The following is a 17854-nucleotide window of genomic DNA, read 5'->3' as shown; positions in this document are numbered from 1 at the left end:
AAGGGTGCCCCAGGCCAGGCAGCTGCAGTGGACTCCTCTGTTTGCTTCACTACCTGCACATCTTTATGCGGATGGGGGTGAGAATGCCAAAAAAGGTGGTGGAGTGACGCTTCAAGGTGAGACTCAGTCACACAAGCAGACGAGGACCCGGGTTTGCCGTAGGGGGAGGTGGTACAGGGAGGATCGCCGATACCCACCTGTGTGTGTCACTGGAGCATTCGAATCAGGTGACTTCCTCTGTGTCTCGTGGTAACAGACAAGCGCTCAGAAATCACCTCACCTTTGCCTCTTCTCTGAAATTGTATTTTTCATACAGGAGCAGAGAATGACATGCGTTTGTTTTCCTTAAGTACTATGCTTAGAGGAGCATCGTTGCTGAAATATTTTGACTGATGATAACTTTTTTTCTCTATTGTCTTGAACAGGGGAGTATTTGGGAAACAGGGTTATCAATGTCAAGGTAAGAAAACACTTTTGAAACCCATATTTAATCTTGTTCCTGTGTTAAAAACTGATTATACTAAGAGGAAACAGGATACATTTCATTAATACTGTGATAAATAACTCAGTGGGTCAGGTGAGACCCCTACAGAATTACCGCTTTTTAGTTGTGGTTTAAACCTTGGCTACATTTTAGACGGCATAGAGGGGGCATTTTTATTTCTAAAGCCCAGATACCTAATAGAGTTTAATTGTTTAGAATTTTGTCTCTGCAATAACATGAAAGCACTAAAGGTAATGCCATTTTGTGAGCAGTGCCCTTAAATCCCGAAGCTAAATTGTTGTCTTTTACAACCCCAGTGTTAATAGAGGTGAGAAGTGGCACAGCATTGCCTGTTTACCTGCAGAGGGAATAGAAACTATTATCCCAGCTCCTTTTTCATTTTCTAACTCCAAAAAGAAGAAAGAAAAAAGAAAATGTGAGAATTGTTGAAAGTTAGAAACAAGTGAAAGAAGGCTCTTACTTAGATTTGGCCAGACTGGATTGATTTGTCTTCTATTGGGCCCTTTCTTGTTGTTGGCTTGAACATCATTACACAGTATATATGTATGGTACCTCTTTTCTTGATTTGTACTCTACAGATGATTGGTAAAATAGCGCTACATATCCTGGAGTGGTAGCCTCCATGGTAATAAGGAAATTCTGCCTTCTCTTCTGGAGAAGGTGAGGTAGAACATTATTTCCCTTAGAATGGAGTAGGACACACTCTTGGATGTAGTTTTCATTTTCACATGTAAGCAATTCTGTGTTTTCAAATTTGGAAAACAATACTGTTATGGCAACAATAATTGACTTTATGCTGTTAATCTCAGACTCAGGTGACAGCATAGTTCACAGGTGAGAATTGATGTCACTTTTTGGCACCTCTCCAGCACAGGGACATGCCCTTTAGTCACCTCTGGTCATTCTTCTGCATAGTGCCAGGATATTTGATGGGCTGATTTTTAGTGGGCCCCCTGTTGTTGAAAGAGCAGGAAAGACCATTGGTCAGGAGAAATGTTCACATCTTGTTAAGGGGCATAAAACCAAATACCTGGTTGAGAAGGGTACACCATGCTAACATTAGTCAAATGAAATAGACAAAACAGATTTCAGAACAAAGAAAATTTTCAGGGATAAGGAGAGGAATTATGTAATGATAAAGGGATCCATTTTTCTTTTTCTTTAATATGAAATTTATTGTCAAATTGGTTTCCATACAATACCCAGTGCTCATCCCAACAGGTGCCCTCCTCAATGCCCATCACCCACTTTCTCCTCCCTCCCACCCCCATCAACCCTCAGTTTATCCTCAGTTTTTAAGAGTCTCTTATGGTTTACCTCCCTCCCTCTCTAACTTTTTTTTTCCCCTTCCCCTCCCCCATGGTCTTCTGTTAAGTTTCTCAGGATCCACATAAGAGTGAAAACATATGGTATCTGTCTTTGTCTGTATGACTTATTTCACTTAGCATCACACTCTCCAGTTCCATCCACGTTGCTACAAAAGGCCATATTTCATTCTTTCTCATTGCCAAATAGTATTCCATTGTATATATAAACCACAACTTCTTTATCCATTCATCAGTTGATGGACATTTAGCCTCCTTCCATAATTTGGCTATTGTTGAAAGTGCTGCTATAAACATTGGGATACAAGTGCCCCTATGCATCAGCACTCCTGTATCCCTTGGGTAAATTCCTAGCAGTGCTATTGCTGGGTCATAGGGTAGATCTATTTTTAATATTTTGAGGAACCTCCACACTGTTTTCCAGAGTGGCTACACCAGTTTGCATGCCCACCAACAGTGCGGAACGAGAAGGTTCCCGTTTCAAGAGGGATCCATTTCTCAAGAAGACGTAATAATCTTTAACATATAGGCACCTGACAACAGAGTATCAAAATACATGAGGCAAAAACTCATAAAACTGCAAGGATATATAGACGAATCCACTATTACAGTGGGTGACTTCAATATCTCAGTAACTGAGGTCCAGCAGACAGAAATTCTGTAAGGATATTACAATTTGATCAAATTGACATTTATAGACTACCCCACCTAACAACAGCAGAATATGCATTCTTAAGCTCACAAGGAATATTAATATAGACCACATTCTGACCTATGATGTAAGTCTTAACAAATTGAAGAGAATAGAAATCATAAAAAGTATTTTTTCAGAGCACAGTGGAATTAATGCACACATGAATCAGAAACGTAGCTGGAAAGCCCCCCGCCCCCGCCACATATTTGGAGATTAAACAACACATTCAAAATAACACATGGGTAAAAGACTCAAGAAAAATAAAAACTATTGTGAAATAAATGAAAATACAGTTTATGAAAATTTGTGGGTTACAGTAAAAACAGTACTCAGAGGAAAATTTATACCATTAAATGCATTTATTAGGAAAGAAGGATCTAAAACCAGTAATCTAGGTTTTCATCTTAGGAAGCTAGAAAAAGGAGAGAAGCTGAAAGTGAGCAGAAGAAAAGAAATAATACAATTAAAGCAGAAATCAGTAAAATTGAAATTAGGAAACCAATAGAGAAAATCCACCAAATAAAAAGCTGGTTCTTTGAAAAGGTCAATAAAATTGATAAACCTCTAGCCAAGCTAATGGATAAAAAACAAGCAAACCTCAGATTCCACAGAATGTAGGTTTTGTCTTAGTGAGGGATGGTTTTGAGATCCCCTCATATAAAAGGATCAGTTCTCTGGGAACTTTCAATTTGGTTCTCCTGCAAATTCAGTCTGATGAAAGCTAGATTTTTTTTTTTTAAGTATATCGCTATTTGCTGACATGTCATCTGTATTTATGTATTTAATCCTAAAAACCTCCACATGCCCTGAAAGATCTTAAAAATAACACGTATATTCATACTGCTTCATTGCGGATTGTTCATCTTTTAATGGCAAACTGAATTCTGTCTGCACTGTGTCAGTATCCAGATGAAAATGGAAACAAAAGTTATTCAGAAGTTCTAAGTGTTTAAATAGTTGACTGAGTCATCCTGCAAATATTTGATGAGTGTCTACTTTGTTTGAGGCATCATGCTGCCCAGGAATTCTAAGGGTGATAGAGGCTATATGTGGAAGATTTGAAATGACAGGGCAAGCTAAGGGTTGTAGAGATTTGAGGAGACCGAGATGGTTTAGTCTCTCTAGAAGGGGAGCCAGGGATAGTATATTTTAACGGAAGAGACATTTTTTAAGTCGTTGTCTTGGTACAAATTTAAGATTTAGTTAGGCGGTAGGCAAAGAGGATATAGGGATTAAGCAGGACACGGTCAGTGTGCAGGGAGGGCGAAGCCTGCTCCAGAAAGAGCAGCTAGTCTAGTTTCTATTGGATCAAAGAGCTCCCATAGAAGAAAGGTAACAAGTAAGCTTGGCTAGCTTCTGGAGGGCCTGACACTTGGCCGGGAAATTTGAACTCTACTCATGGGCAGTGAGAAGCCACTGAAGGTTTAGATCATGGGGCATGGTGACCAGAATTATACTGTGAGAGGACTCCTGTGGGGGTGAGTGTGGGATCAAAGCCAGAAAGGACGAAATAAGCTCAGGACTTGAGCGCAAATAGTTTGAGTGTGAGCAAAGGCATGAGTTAGGTTGATAGTAAAGACGGTGGGAAGGACGGGTGTGCTGGCTGCCATCATGTGGGCCAGACACCCACATCAAGTCAGCTTGCAGCCCTTGTTGACTCGACTGTAACTGGTAGACCTTCAGCCTCCGATGAATGTGTAATTGTGGGCTTAATTTCCTAGTGTGCACCTGTGTCGTCCATAAGCGCTGCCATCACCTAATTGTTACGGCCTGCACTTGCCAAAATAATATTAACAAAGTGGATTCAAAGGTAAGAAGATAGCAGTTTGCTAATTAAGTGCCTGCACAAGCTCACGTGCATGCTTCTCGCTCTCTTTTTTTTTTTCTCACTCCCTCCTCTTTCCACTTCCCTTCCACGCTCTTTGAAGCTGATGGTGGTATCAGAATTGAATTCTCTCTTTTTTATATTATGGTATTTTTAATTCTATGCTTGTGTAGTTTGACCTGTCCTTGAGTTGATCCCACTTAGTGATCAGCTGGTTACAAGCTCTCAGGATCAATTTTGCTAATTCGGAGAGAGTTTTTGGAGGACTGACCGAAAAGATCCCTGAGTTTGGCATCACATGACCAGGAGTTGATGTGGAATCCAGCCTCTGCTAGTTAGCTTCTCTCTTAGCTCAGTCTTAAAAGTGGGATTCATATTTCCTTCACACAGTTTTTGTGAGGGTTAAGCAGGATAGAATTGATGTGATGAGTATTTGTTAACTGTAAATTGTGCTTTCTCAATAAGGCGACCATTAGCCTCCTCCATTGTCTTCCCAAATATCAGGGAGGATGCATTTCTGTATATAAATGCCTGATCCTCATTCTTGTAACTTGTATTGTGTTCAGCTAGGGTAGGCACATTCCAGATTCTGGAGCTAGAAAGCAGATGGAATATTGCTGACAATCAGCGGATTTACAGATGCACTGGAGAGTCTGACTTTGAAACTCAATGATGCCCTACAGCACACATATAGCACATATATCACCCATTAGCACATATAGCACACACATAGTACACATACAGCATGTGCCTGGTCTGATTATTTGCTGGAATCAGTTTGTGAGATTAAAGCAGGACCTCTGCCCTCAGATTGTTACAACGCAAATGCCAGGCAAAGGCTGGAAGGGCTGAGGAAGCCACTTGAATGTCCCCTGGAATGAATCCCTTCTGCAGTTCCATGCTCCCTGGGTGCTGCCTTCTCCCCTCTGCCCCCCACAATATCTGGAAAAACTCCTGGTAATAACAAGTGGATATAGTCTATAAAAAACCTGTTTAATCCTGAAGCTAAGAGGCTCTAGGAAATAGATATGGGTGTGGGGGAGTTGGCAGGGAGAGATATACAGCCTGAATATAAAAGCTGATAAAATGGTTTTAATTTCTACTTATCTTCCCAAAGGGTGAACAATCTAATGCTCACTACACCCTTTCTGTTGAGTCTTGTTCATTAGAAAATGTGCACAGTCTGGTGAGTAAGGCCTGAGTACAGTGAAATGATATACCCACCTCAGGTGTCACGGTAACGCTTTGCACTTGGGGGGCTCCTGTTACATCTGCATGAAAGGTGTTGGCCTGGAATGCTAGCTCCTGTCCTTCTGTTCCCTTTTTACAGATTGCTGAACAGAGGTTCGGAATCAACATCCCGCACAAATTCAGCGTCCACAACTACAAAGTGCCAACGTTCTGCGATCACTGTGGCTCCCTGCTCTGGGGGATAATGCGACAAGGACTTCAGTGTAAAAGTGAGATGCTGGGCTGCCACGTGCCCACTTCATGAGGTCACCATGCCGCAAGCTTTCGGAATTCTATAGGTTCCGATTCTGACCTAGGACCGGTGGTTTTGGATACTTTGTAAATTAAATCTTACCGGTTCTATATGTATGTGTCCCTTGTCAGGCATGTAAAAAGAGCTACATCTGGTTTTAAGAGTTCCTAACTGTAGATTTGGTCAGTTGTTAAATTCAGTGTTCTGTCTAGCTGACTGTCATCTGTTTAGTGCCGAGTGCCTGCTAATTGTTGTGTATTTGGAAAAGGGGGGAAATGGGATCTTGGTCAGAAATAGAAGACGGTAGGAGGCAAGGTGCCCAAAAAAGAGAGGCTTGAGTTATGAGTAAGAACAGGCAGGAGAGTAGGTCTAGTGCCTTTACCAGAAATAAGCAAGAATTGAGTAAAAGCACAAGGAGAGCTGCCCTGAGTCTTCTCGAAGAGATTGATAGAGATTGGAGAGGTATGGGGTGTGAAGGATGCTTAAACTTCAGCCACGGACTTGCACCTCACTAACTATGCCCAGTGGAGCCCGAGTTTGGAGCTTTTGCTGTAGCAAAGGGTCTGGGATTAAGGACTGATTCCTGTCCTGTGAGGAGTTGGGAAGCTGTTGGCCTTGAGTTATCTCCCCCTGGGTGTTGCTGTAACAATATGGCCATCCTGGGATGCAGTCCCATGCTGAAATACAAGTGAATGTCAGCCTTAAGCTTTAGATAAATCCTGAGTGACTGGGGGAGGCAGAGTTGGTATCATTGCAGCTGGACGACTTCCATCTATTGCCTGGACTTAGAAAGCCCACTTCTGTCGACAGAAAGGGACTAGTCACTTGTCTTTAGGAAAGACAAATTCTGTAATCTCATTAGAACTTCACTTAATAATTCTGTTTTCCTAGATATATTAAATAATTAGTTTTGAACCAAAACAGCAACCAGCTCATGTGTAGCTTCAGTTCTGGTCTTGCTGGGTCTTAACCTGGAAGGTCTCCCCCGGTGTGGGTTTCCAGTGCAAAAGTCACTTTCTGCTTTTGTATGGTTGTTGCTGACAATGCAGAGCCATGCGTGGGGCTCATCTGCGTTGTCCTTGCCCCCTGAGGCCGGAGGGTAGCGCACCTGTAGCGATCCATCGCCTATAATTTTTGCTTCTCTTGTCACCTGGTTCTTCAGAAAGGGCACATGAAGCTAATGAGGCTTCAGCCTCAGGCTCCCTCCCTTGCAAAGGTGTCTTCCAGAGCTCCACTCGATTGGATATTCTTTTTCGTAAAGAGGGGCACCCTAAATTACACAAATGCAGACCCCACAAAACCGGGATCTGTGCACGCTTCCAAAGATAGGTGGACGCTCCAGGCATCTGCTGCTTGCTGTTCCATTCCTACCTCCCGTCAGCAGTGCCCATGGAAAGAAACTGACGGAACTTTCTTTCTGCTGATTAAACCTTGGGTCCTTCATCCTCCCGAGTCAGTTTCCTGTGCACCAGGAACTTAGCTTGCTTCTGTCCTCTTCCAACTGCCATTTACTTTGACCTTTAAAAAAGTTGCTTTTCTCCCCCACGAAGGAGTTAGAACCACAGGCTGAGTGCCGAGAAGCACAGCCCCCACAGGATGCCGTGTCCTGTGCTGCGAGGGCTACCCAACCACAACAGTACTCGGAAAGAAAGCTTTACTTAGAGGTTTTTCTCTCAGAAACACCATCTCCATCCTGTTTGAACAGTGCTCTATAATGTGGCCTTTAGATTGCTGCCTTTTATTGAGCAATACAAAGAAAAGCGTAAAGTCCGTTGGCATGATTCCTTGTGAGTTCCTTGAATTGTCACTGTGATGAACATTTTGATTTCTGTATTGAATCATGCTTGTCAATCGGCCATGCCTAGTACACATGATTTAGGTGAATGTCTTTCATCAAGTCACAGTGGAAAGAAATGGATTTGAAATTTATTTTTCATTCAGTGTGCCAGACTTTCCGCTTCTGCACAAAGCAGACACAGAGAAAGTGTCAGGGATTGTTTTGAGTGCAAGTTCAGGTTTATGAGAAGATGGCATTGCTCAGCCTGTAGAATTCCTCTGTCATCATCTTTCAGGTTGTTAAAGTTGTTTTTTGCGGCACGTGTTGGCTTGGCTCCTTCCTGAATGTGGATTCCCTTCTCCTCTCCCTTCTAGTATGTAAGATGAATGTCCACATTCGATGCCAGGCAAACGTGGCCCCTAACTGTGGGGTGAACGCGGTGGAGCTCGCCAAGACCCTGGCCGGGATGGGCCTCCAGCCTGGAAATATTTCTCCAACCTCGGTGAGACTTTGCTTTTTTCACTGTATTGTAATTTAGAAGTTGCTCAGATGCAGTGAGTCCGAATGAGGGAATGTGGCGTAATCAAAGTTCCTAATGTCAGCAAACATATTTGCAGATTTATTGTATTTTTTAAGAGCATTTTGGTCCACAAAAAGAAGATTCTTTATACAATTATATGACAAGAAATGACAAGCAGGAAGCAGGATTTTTTTTTTTTTTTTTTTTGTAATTAGCTTCCTGTCAGTGTGGTCTGATGAAACCCTGGAATCCAGGGCCCTGGGTTATCCTCTTAACTCTCAGCTGGGGCCCTGGCGGCACAGTTGACCAGCAACTGCGGGCCTCAGCTTCCTCTTCTCTAAAGGGGTTGAACTTGAAGATTCTCCACCACGCTGGAGTCTAGCTGTTCTGCACTTTTTGTTTATGGATTGTGAATTTATCTCTCAAACTCAGCGACAAACAGGAGTTCCTTCCTCTCGGCTCTTGGGAGTGGGTGGAGTTGGTCAGTTGCTGTGGACATGTTTTGTCCGCAGCCTCCCTGAGTGACCTCCTTGCTATTGACCGTTAGAGCCTCGACCACTTCCCAGGCCCAAGTGCTTTTGCTGCCTTCCTGGCTGGGTCTGCAGACTGCTGGGAAAGAGCAGTGGCTACTGCTGTGGTTTGTGAAAGGTGTAGCTTGATATCCGGTTTAGGAAAACTCTAGAGTTAGCTGTTAAATATCTCTGGGCACTTAGGAAGAGAAGCACAATCACAGTCAAGTTCTTGGTTATCCAGAAAATGTCCGTACTCACCATCCCATTTCCTTATTACTAGTAGATTAGGGCCTTGGACAGACATTGTATTCCTTTATTTCAGGAAAGCATTAGCAAAGTCTAATGTCTAGCTCATGGAGAGACAGGCAGGATGCTAATACCATGAGGGGTATTTCTAATGCATGAGACAGCTGTTCCCGAAGGGCATAGGTTAAGGATTTCAGCTTGCACCAGGGCTCCTAAAATGTAATGAGAATAAGATAGACCATGTGGCGAAACCTCTTGAGTGGGCAATGTCATTTGTCATTTGAACCAAGTATCTTTGATATTCTATTTGAAAGTGGAAAAAACAAAATTACCTGTTGTTTGACAGCAAAGCATGAAAAGAACCTTAAGTCTATCAAAAGAGAAGAATGGGTTAAAAAAAAAAAAAAAAAGATTGAGAAATACTGGCTTAGAGTTTTCTGGCCAGTACCAGCCCAACCAGGAGAAGTATTTAAGTGGAGGAAGTGAGATTCATGCTGGTAAAATTTTTCTGTCTTTGAAATATTTATGAGCAGAGACCTGGAGGAGAAACTATTAAAAACAATTGGATTTTTCAGTCTATCCATTTGATAATCTGTAATCACTGTTTTACTGGGGCGAGTAAGTAAAATCCTTGTAGCTTCAAGCAGTTGCACAGTTGTTTGTTGGAAACATTGCTTAGAAGTCGCTCCAGATGAGCTGGGGTTTTTTAGCTAAATAGGTCAAAAGCTACAGAGTGTTAGACTTCTCATCTGGTGTCTGGTGGCAGCTTATCTTATAAGTGTCCCGAGATGGACACCTGTGTGTCACTTTGCCTTTAGGTAGCTTCCTCACTGTGGCAGGGCTTGTTCCTGGGGCTGAGTTACCCACTGAGGAGGCCACACCTATTTCTGGTTCAATATGGTGACAGTGGAGCTCTCAATGTGCTGGTGGTCAGCTTTTGTAGAGGGCAAGTTGGCTGTGTATCAGAAGTCTTCCAAATTAACATTTGGGCCCTAAAGATTCCATTTCTGGAAAGTCATCTTAAGAAAATAGATGATGATCGTGATCATGATGATAATAACAGCAGCTCAGCTTGTGTTTTAAAGAGGCCGGGCACCGATCTAAGTGCTTTATACACATTTATTCATTTCTCATAATAATTTGCATTCCAGTAGCAGGGGAATTAATGAATAAACTGTGATGCATCCATAAAACAGAATATTGAACAGCCCTTAAAACTCGTGTTCTTGAAGGATATAGAAAATACACATGACAAAGTGTTACATAAAAATGTGTGTTATTAAACAACAATTTTATTATATTTTTAAAAACTAACCAAGTGTAAAGAAAGATAGGTATGTGTGTATGTGTAATTGCTTTTATTTTTTGTTTTTGGAGGGGGGAGCTAATGAAATTAGCGGTGTTTAAAATTTTATCCTTCATTGTTCTAGTTTTACATTAATTTTTATTTCTTTTATGTAATCTTAAATACTGTGTAATAAATATTGCTTCGTTCATTCACATCCTGGTGCGGATCCTCTGAGCAACTGTGAAAACCACTCTTTGAATGAAATGGACACCAGGTGGCGCTCTTGGATCCTGAGCATCCTCTAGAAAGCCGTCACACCAGACTAAGGCGTTTGTGCTTCATACACTCCCATTCGGGCTCAAACCGAAACTCTCAGTGGCTAGGATATATTTTTAAGTTATTCTTTCCTAAATATAGTCAGCACACATCGGGAGCTGGTACTGAAGTAGTTTCGCATGGCAGAACCTGATAACGTGTCAAGCTGAATTGATCTTTCCCCACCTGTTGTGTCGAGGGTTGAGGCAGCCAGTAACGTCTTCTGCATCCATAAATGCTTCAAGCACCTGCCACGACTTCTGACTCCATGTTTTCCTACTCTTCCTTGCAGAAGCTCGTTTCCAGGTCGACTCTAAGACGACAGGGAAGGGAAAGCACCAAAGAAGGAAATGGGATCGGGGTTAACTCTTCCAGCCGACTTGGTATCGACAACTTTGAGTTCATCCGAGTGTTGGGGAAGGGGAGTTTCGGGAAGGTGAGTCATGACTTTAGGTGTCCGGGTTAAAGGAAGCATGTTTGAGTGTGCGTGTGTGTATACACACGCATACTTCCCAAGTGCCGGGAAGTGTGTGTTCCCACACCCTCGGAGCCTCAAGAGTTCTCACGCCTGTGCTCCATCCTCCCGCGCTGCCGTAGGTGATGCTGGCAAGAATAAAAGAAACCGGAGACCTCTACGCCGTGAAGGTGTTGAAGAAGGATGTAATCCTGCAGGATGACGATGTGGAATGCACAATGACAGAAAAAAGGATCCTGTCCTTGGCTCGCAATCACCCCTTCCTCACTCAGTTGTTCTGCTGCTTTCAAACGCCTGTAAGTAGGACTCACACGCATCACCTCAATGCCCTCCTTTCTTAAAGAGTTCAGATGTTAAAGGTTTCATAAAGAAGTGCATCAGACTTTAGAAGGATGAACTCCCATTCTAGGCTCTGTGAAGGAGCTTGGGTTTTAGTTCTGAGAGCAAATGGAAGAAATTTAGCAGACGAATGACAGATCAGGTTGTATTTTTTAACTATTAAAAAGATAACTTTCTGCAATTGGTAATAGAAGCATCCTTTAATTATCTGTATCCTTCCTCTGAAGGAAACTGTTATTACTGATTTCATTATGTACCTTTCCAGAGAATTTATTGCACAGGAAAGCATACACCCACACTACATATATGTATCTGTATTTTTAAAAAACACAAATGGTAAGGATACTTTGCTCACTGGGAGATCATGACATGAGCCAAAGTTGGATGATTAACCTGCTGAGCCACCCACGTGCCCTTCCAGCTGCCTTATTTTTAAAATAACTGCAGAGTGGGGCGCTTGGGTGGCTCAGTGGGTTACGTGTCTGACTTCGGCTCGGGTCATGATCTCAGTGTTCGTGAGTTCGAGCCCCGCATCGGGCTCTGTGCTGACAGTTCAGAGCCTGGAGCCTGCTTCAGATTCTGCATCTCCCTCTCTCTCTGCCCTTCCCTGCTCACACTGTTTCTCTCTCAAAAATAAAAAAAACATTAAAAATTTTTTTTTTTAAATAGTTGCATAGTATCCCAAGACCAGGACATAATTTATATAACTTGTTTCCTATTGTTATACATTTAGATTGTGCCTAGCATTTTTATTCCAATCAATGTGGCAGTGAATGCCCTTGTACTTTTATCTTTACGTAGTGTTCTTTTATTTCTGTATGACATACTATTAGCAGTGGTATTGTTTGGGCAGTGGTATGTGCATTTAAAATTTTGACTGAGTCCAATTGGCCTTCTTCCCCCTAGCAGTTCAAGATAGCTAACATTTTAACACCTATATACCAGGCACTGTTCTAAGTGTCTATGAACATTGTCTCACTTAATCCTTAGAGTAGCCCTGTGAAGTGAGTTCTGTTAACACCACTCCCATTTTTCCAGAGAAGGAGACTGAGGCCCAGAGAAATTCAGCTTCCAAGAGATGGAGGTTTTGACACTGGGCAGCCTGACTGTAGAGCCCAGGCTCTTATCTCTTGCTTGCCATATTTTTAAATGTACACTTTGAAGCCGTGCGTGAGGCCTCTTTCCCCCGTTATCCCATCGCACCATGTAGCCTATCATTTTGATGATCAGAGAGATTTACAAAATGGTTTCTTCAGAGTCCTAATTGGCATTTCTGGAACTGTGAGTGAGGCTGAACGTTCATTCGCAGATGTGTAAGGATCACTTGTGTTTAAACACGTTGACCCTGTGCAGCCTGGAGAAGGTGGGGGTAGCAGGCAAGCCTAGGAGCTGGGAGACAGGATGTATGAAGAGCGTGTACTCTCATGCCAGCCAAGCATACTGAAAGGAGCTGGGGAGTCAGTTAATGCTCCTTCCCCTCATGGTCTGCACTCAAGGAGGCCACACCCTCCTCACCTCATGGTCCGTGGTTCAGTAAAACAGCCCTGGAGCCCGCACTGCCCCTGCTGCCCTGCCTGATTCTGGGCTGCCCATTCCTGGGTTCCTTGGACGCTCCAGTTATGCTCATCCTCTTCGCTTCCTGGAGAAGCCTTGAAATTCTATTTCCTGTGCTCTGTGCTTTGCCTACACAAAGCCCTCCTCACCTCTCCCATCCAGCGATTATCGCAGAGGGGAATAGGGTGACAGCTCAGGCTTGAAAACAGCCTTGTCAAGAAGGATGGTATCATTTGATGGATACCAGTTGTCTGCCTGCATTTCAGGCTTGAGCCTCAGGCTTCTACCGTGAATCACACAGCCAAACAGGGCTACACTCAGATCATCTTTCCACGGCCTGAGCCAAATAGTGGATGGTTTTCTATGATATTGAGTTAGATGATCTAAACTGGCTGATAACCTTTGAATCAGACAGTTGACAGGCAGGTAGTGAACTTAGTCTGGTGGGGCAGTGGCCATTATTTAAAGTTACTCTAATGAACAAACAAAGAAGTGTCTCACGCTCAACTCCAGGGGACTTCTGCCTGCCAAAGGAGATCCCTATGATTCTATAGAAGCCGTCAGAAGTCTCACCACAATTAGATTGTGTTATGGTAGAGTAGAACAAGAAATAAGCCTGGAAAACACTGAGAGCCCAGTGAAAATAGCATGGAGAGTGCATAATTTTCTGGAAAAATATAAATTATACAATATAACAAGTTATTGGTGGCCACACCGAATTTCTACAATGTTCAGCAGGTGAAATCTTAAGCATTGGCGGTTTATTTTTCCTAGTGATAGTTTCATGTGTGGCCACGAGGTGGCAGTCGTTACCGCATGGTGATTTTATTTCTCCACCCGAGCTGAGAACCGACACAGGGGGTTAGAATTTGTGTTTTGCAGTAGATGTCTCCAAAGCAAAGGATAAAAGAAATTTTCCCCTGCCCTAAGTCTAGATGATAAAGGAGAGAGGACCGACTTAAAGAATGAACTGAACTTTCCTCATGCTGAGATGGAGATACACAATTTTTATTTTGCTGTAGTTTATTCCTTCTCTCCAGTTGGCAAGGTATTACACTCCTTACTATGCATGGCATTTATTTGCTGTGTCTGTCAGAAATCCTCAGTAACTATCTCCATTTGCTGTTGAAAAAGATAACTGTAAAGAATAGAAGATGTTAATTACTATAAGGAATTGCAGCAGATTCGTTACATTTTAGCTACTCAGTTTGGCAGGTCATGGCCTCTAAAATGAGATGCTAATCTGTGTGTTATGCTGAACTGTTACCGTCAGCATTTAGAAGTGAGCCGAGGTGAGGTACTGGGGTCACATCCCAGCTGTCTACAAAGTATTGTCTCATTATAAAGACCGTTAGAGGGGTGCCTGGGAGGCTCAGTCAGTTAAGTGTCCGACTTCATCTCAGGTCATGATCTCACAGTTCGTGGGTTCAAGCCCTGTGTCAGGCTCTGTGCTGACAGCTCAAAATCTGCTTCAGATTCTGTCTCCCTCTCTCTCTGCCCCTCCCCTGCTCACACTCTGTCTCTCTGTCTCTCTCTCTTTCTCAAAAATAAATAAACATTTAAAAAAAATTGAAAGACCCTTAGAGAACTCTTACTCTCTCCTGTCCATCCCTGTGAAATGAGTGTCCCTGGGGCCCAGAGAAAGGGAACAGGAAACTTGCAGAGGCAGAGGGTCGCTTAGACTGTAAGTAGGGAAGACAAGGTTCATCTCTGGGTCAGGCTGACCCTGGAGCTGCCACTGTGCTCTGACCCATCAGCGCACATGTCATTGATTCAGCATCTGCCTAAGCACCTCCTGTCTGCCCTGGCTCCCCTCCAACCTGTTGCTATAGAAGCAGCATTGCCCTTGGAAGTGGAAGACCTGAGTTCTTCCAACTTTGTTTTCCTCTGAGTGGCTGAAGTCTACCTGAAAATTCTTTTGAGCTTTAAAGTTCTCATGGTTAAGATGAAAGAAGGATTGTGGTGAGGACCAAAGGAGAGAATGCAGAAATGCTTTGTACATGTGCAGCACTATTCCAAAATGAGTAAGACTCATTGCTGTGATGACTGCCTCCTTCCTTACCCCAAAGAAAAATGTCCTGGGGCTTCCCAGGGGCCAGCATAGACCCCATATAGAGGGTATAGTAAACCCCTAATAGTAGGACTTTGGGAGCCACTCTAGTTCTTGGCAAACGCACAAAGGTCAATTTCAAATTGGTAGATAATTTATCAAGTTTGCTTCATAGGATTGTGTGCTCATAAATTACTGCCTCCAATTTTTTTCCTAATACTGCAGGTTACTCACAAATACATAATTAAATTGCCATCCTCATACATTGGCGATAGCATAGTTCCTAATAGTTTATGAATAATTTGATAATCTGGATCAAGACTCATAAAAGTACTTAAATTTTTTAATTTCATGTTTATTTATTTTTGAGAGAGAGAGAGAGACAGAGTGTGAGCGGTGGAGGGGCAGACAGAGAAGGAGACAAAGATTCTGAAGCAAGCTCTAGGCTCTGAGCTGTCAGCACAGAGCCTGATGCGGGGCTCGAACCCACAAACCGCAAGATCATGACCTGAGCTGAAGTCGGACGCTGAACTGACTAAGCAACCCAGGTGCCCCCTCATAAAAATGTTTATACTCTGGGATCTGTTGATTTTATTTCTGAAACTAGCCTAAGCAATAGAAATAAACGTTATATATAAAGACGTTTAATTTTTCAGTGCACCATTTATAATAGGAAAATATTGGAACCAACTTGAGCATTCAGCAACAGGAATTTACTTAAATAATAAAATACTTAAATTTGATGAAGATTTTTCAGCTGGTAAAGAGATAATGAATAATAAGCAGTTGAATGACAACGTGTCATAAGCACCTAGCATGTATTATTTATTGCTTACGCTTCTTACAACAGCCCTGTAAGATAGGTACAATTATTGTCTCTTTTTGCTGAATGATAAAGTCCTGAGGACTTCAGTCCCTTGCTCAAAATCTAATATAGTAAATGGTGGAGCTAGGAAGTTAGAGCCCAGGAAATAATACAGAATGTATGATGATTGGTAGTGTATATCCACATCAGGATCTGCCCCAGATGGTGAATGGGCAAACCTAGCTCCTCCAAAAAGAGGAAGGAAATTATGTGAAATAAACTACCAGGGATGGAATGAAGGTAGTGACGTGGCGGATGGTTTTTCTTCTTTGTTCTATTTTCTGATTTGGGTAATGTGAGTATATTTCTTTAACGTTGAGGGTGGGGGGGGCGGGATGGGGGGTTGGGGGGAAGGGCCCTGTGGGGGTGCAGGCCTAGTGAACACTGCCTTCCCAGACTCTTCCAGGTTCTATTCCCTTCACACTCCTTTCGTCTTCATCAGTGGCTCTGGTGTCAGCAGCTGAGCATCCTGGCATTTACGGCCCGGAATCCAGGCCTCCCCACCCCCATCCCCAGCTCCCAGGGGCTGTCCACTGGCTCTCCTCCTGGAGCCTCAGCTGAGTGTGAAGGGAGGAAAGAACAAAGACGGGGCAGTAGCAGGAGGGGGAGTGGCAAAGTAAATACTGGTCAGATGCCTTAGCCTTTGTTCAGAGACCCAGTTTATTGAAGCAAAAATTTCCATTTGGAAGACATAAGACACGCTGTGCCCGGTGCCCAAGAACTGCCTGTCCGTCATCCGCAGGACCCGGGCCCAGGTCAGAGAGACAAGCCACAGCAGAGCGTCTCTTTTTTGGGATTGCTCCAGTCTGTGTTTGCAACCTGCTGCGTTCAGGGGGGGCCACAGGGTGCATGGTCCCTTCCTTCATGAGGACAGAAGCCCAATGCTCTCATTTTCTACCCCCACCCCTCCTTCACTTGTCAGTGTTTCCTCGGGACATCTGGGCTGCCGGGGAGGGCCCAGGGTGTCCACCTGCACAGGTTGTCCACGAAGCAGTGCACCTGGAATGCTGGCAGGGACACAGCTTTGCATAAGAAGCCACTCCTCAAATATCGATCAACAAAGCAGAAATCCTCCTTCCCAAGGTTAAAGTGTCCGGGAAACTTGTGTGTTACATGCTGTCCGCTTACACAACTGGTGCACAGTGATTTCCATGTACTTAAGTCACCCTTGAAATACGTTATGAAAACTGTCTGGCAATGTGAGTGCTTGGGGACATTATTCTCTCCCTTGCAGTTATACCGTTGTATGAAATATTAGGAGTGTGTGTGTGAGAGAGAGACAGACAGACAGACAGACAGACAGATGAGATAGCAAGATAGTCACGTGGCTCTGGAAGGAATCTTCCAGAATTTTATCAGGCAGGTGGCTGCGCTGCTGCCTTCAGTGTCAGAGCTCTGAGTTCTACTGCTGGCTTAACTAGTAGTCCCCTTGTTTTTAAGAAGGTCCTTTCATTAGATTTTTTTTTTTCTGTATAAGCCCCTCCACCTGAAAATGTGGTTTTTGTTTTTTTTCTGTCAATGGACCCATTGGTGCAGAGAGTGACCCTGCAGTTAGCTTCGCGCATGTGGTGGGCGGGAAGCTGCAGCCTGCCCCAAAGCCCCACGGCCCTGCACGGCCCTGCTCGGCCCTGCACGGCCCTGCACAGCCCTGCTCAACCCCCCGCACAGCCCTGACTGCATTCCAGCCTCTCCAGCTCTTTTTCCCTTTCCTGAGTGTTTAGTGGGTATTTGGCGGCGGTCACCAGGCCTGTTTGTCTGCTGATCTGCAGCTAGCAACTGGCCTAAGGGAAGAGAAGGCACACTTGGCCCCAGGAGAAGCATTACCCATGGTGCCCTGAGTTACAGTGACATCCAGCCGAGGGGCAGAGACCCTGTGAGGTGAGGAGAGGGGAAGGTACAGCCAAAAGAGCTAGAAAGGACAAGGGTTCTGAAGAATGTTAATGCCTTCAGAGAGCTGGTCAATTCTTGGAGCCTGGAGGGTCCCAGTTTGGTAGAGGGGGTGGGCGAAGAAGAAATGGAGGCAGCAGCTATTGTTCATTGAGACTTCAGTGTGTGTTCTAGGTGCTCATTCATTACCAGTG

The 17854-nt window shown here is 43.7% G+C and overlaps 1 protein-coding gene across 1 annotated transcript in view; it reads left to right on the top strand.

Moving 5' to 3' along the window:
* The window catches only part of PRKCH (protein kinase C eta), a 231346-nt gene that overhangs the window by 123044 nt on the left and 90448 nt on the right, over positions 1 to 17854 (top strand). Inside the window, exons 4-9 of the mRNA XM_047079551.1 lie at positions 426 to 460; positions 4246 to 4334; positions 5680 to 5809; positions 7984 to 8111; positions 10783 to 10926; positions 11088 to 11261. Coding sequence (XP_046935507.1) covers positions 426 to 460; positions 4246 to 4334; positions 5680 to 5809; positions 7984 to 8111; positions 10783 to 10926; positions 11088 to 11261 — 700 coding nt within the window. The remainder of the gene's footprint in view (positions 1 to 425; positions 461 to 4245; positions 4335 to 5679; positions 5810 to 7983; positions 8112 to 10782; positions 10927 to 11087; positions 11262 to 17854) is intronic.

This window comes from Lynx rufus, unplaced genomic scaffold, assembly GCF_022079265.1.
Source record: "Lynx rufus isolate CCGP_SWC_20201006 ecotype Redwood Valley unplaced genomic scaffold, mLynRuf1.p SCAF_17, whole genome shotgun sequence".
Taxonomy (NCBI): domain Eukaryota; kingdom Metazoa; phylum Chordata; class Mammalia; order Carnivora; family Felidae; genus Lynx; species Lynx rufus.
This window is presented reverse-complemented; position numbering and strand designations above follow the sequence as displayed.